The sequence below is a fragment of the Hipposideros armiger genome, unplaced genomic scaffold, assembly GCF_001890085.2.
Source record: "Hipposideros armiger isolate ML-2016 unplaced genomic scaffold, ASM189008v1 scaffold_222, whole genome shotgun sequence".
NCBI lineage: Eukaryota > Metazoa > Chordata > Mammalia > Chiroptera > Hipposideridae > Hipposideros > Hipposideros armiger.
The window spans coordinates 2390716-2392933 of record NW_017731572.1 but is presented as its reverse complement, the minus strand read 5'-3'; the positions used below and the strand labels follow the sequence as shown (position 1 = coordinate 2392933).

The window sequence follows — 2218 nt, the reverse complement described above, 5'->3', positions numbered from 1 at the left end:
GCATAAACTCACCTTCAAGTGCTCTGTCCTATGCAGATTTCCATCTCCTGCCGTTCAGCCCATGTTCTCCTGCACTACTTCGTGGGTGCTAATTACTCATGGCTTCTGGTGGAAGGCCTTTACCTCCACACGCTGCTGGAGCCCACAGTGCATTCTGAAAGGCGGCTCTGGCCCAGATACCTGCTGGTGGGTTGGGGTGAGTAACCTGAAACCCTGGCCTCTTCTCCTGGGGACCCTTCAGAATGTGGGGTCAGAGTTAGAGACCCAACTGGAGGAAGGCTTCTAGGACAGACAATTCTTTAACGACAAGTGACTCTGAAGAGAGGTGTGTGTGTGTGTGTGTGTGTGTGTGTGTACACAACACAAACATGTATGCACGCTCAAGTGCCATAGACCCAATGCACACATTCAAAAATTGAGAAGGTTTTTTTAGCATCAGATGACATTTGTCCTACCTTGTCCCCAACTATATTGGTCTGCCCTGGCTGTCATAACAAAATACCATAGGCTGCATGGCTTATACAACAGACACTTACTTCTCAAAGTTATGTAGGCTGGAAAATCTGAGATCAGGGTGCCAGCATGGTTGAGTTTCTGGTGAGAGCCCTCCTTCAGACTTGCAGACAGCTGTCTTTTTGCTGTGCCCTCACCTGGTAGAGAGGGAGAGAGAGAGAGAAAGAGAGAGAGAGAGAGAGAGAGAGAGAGAGAGAGAGCGAGCAACTCTCTGGCCTCTTCTTATAAGGGCATTAATCCCATCATGATGACATCCCCACCCCACCCCAACCTCTTCCAAACCCAGTTACTTCCAAAGGTCTCATCTCCAAATATCATCATGTTGGGAGTTAGGGCTTCAACATATTAATCTTGTGGGAGGGGGGCACATAAACTATAACACCAGCTAAGTCTTTAAGATGATGTCTGGAATACCTGTTGTCACAATCTTTTGGAAAATTTGAGACTATAGGATTCAGAGGAAATAAACTTGGCCTACAATTCAGAAGATTTTGGTTAATATCTCTGAATTTACTCTAAGCTGTTTATGACATGTGGCAAGTCTGTTCTCCTNGGTTAATTCTAATCACAGGAGATTAGCATTATAATTACCCCCATTTTATAAGTGAGGTAACTGAAATATGCAGAGATCAAGTAACTTGCCCAAGGTCACACAGCCGGGGAGTGAGGAAGCCAGGATCACAATCAGGCAGTACAGAGTTTGAGCATTTTCACTCCCTAACACTCTCAGAATCCAAAGCCTGGGTGCATTTTGCTAAATCATGTTTTTAGAAATCACCCAAGTGGGGTACTTATAGACCCACTAGGGAGTCCCTCGAGGCTGTCTCTTGGTCAGGAACATAACTGAGTATGTAATGTGGCAGAACGAGCATTCAGCATGGAAGCAGGAGACCTGGATGCTAGTTCCAGAGCCGCTCCTCACCTGGGCTCTGCTAGCCCCAGGTCTGGCCCTACCCGCCCCTCAACCCCAGGATGGTCTATGGCTCCTGGAGCAGAGTCAAGACCACCTACCCCACTTGGAGAGCAATTCTTGAACTATGGGAGAATTGCACAGCCTGTCCCCACTGCTATCACGGACCTCCTCCACTCACCTCCCTGAAGTCTCAGAACCAAGCCAGGAGAAAAGAACTGCCCAACCCTGCAGGAAGTAACTAGCAGAGCCTGGGTCAACCAAGTGTCCATTTTGCCTTGGGCACTGGGGAGAGAAAGACCCAGTCCCTGCCCGAGAGTAATCCCAGTCTAGTTAGGGAGAAGGATGCATAAATCACAAAACGCAAGGACCTGCTTCAAATCTTTATTCAGAGTTGAAAAAGGAATAGCTCTAAAGTAAGGCGGGATTAGAAATGTGCTGCACAGGGGCCCAGGCAGAGTGAGAGCTGAGTGGTGGAAGAGGGTCCTTTCGGCTCCAGAGACTGGGGATGCACAGTTTTACATCAGCTGGTACAAAAATGAGCCTGCTAGAAGCTCCAGGTGCGTGAGGGAGAAGTCATGGGAGCTGACATTCTGGGCACTCGTGTGCCAGGTACTGCGTGAGCGCTTTTCACCCGTTAACTGATTGAATTCTCACCACAACCCTTTGAGGGAAGTGCTCTTGTTCTCACAGGCAGTAGAGCCCCTGAGAGTCATATTTGGGCTTCAGAGTTTCTGGGTTCAAATCTACCATTTACTGTTTTGAGACTTTGGACAGGCCACTTAACCTTTTTGC

The 2218-nt window shown here is 48.2% G+C and overlaps 1 protein-coding gene across 1 annotated transcript in view; it reads left to right on the top strand.

The window, feature by feature from the left end:
* Positions 1-2218, top strand: part of GLP2R (glucagon like peptide 2 receptor) — a 102027-nt gene that overhangs the window by 29887 nt on the left and 69922 nt on the right. Inside the window, 2 exon segments of the mRNA XM_019654420.1 lie at positions 37-194; positions 196-249. Of these exon segments, the coding sequence (XP_019509965.1) occupies positions 37-194; positions 196-249 (212 nt within the window).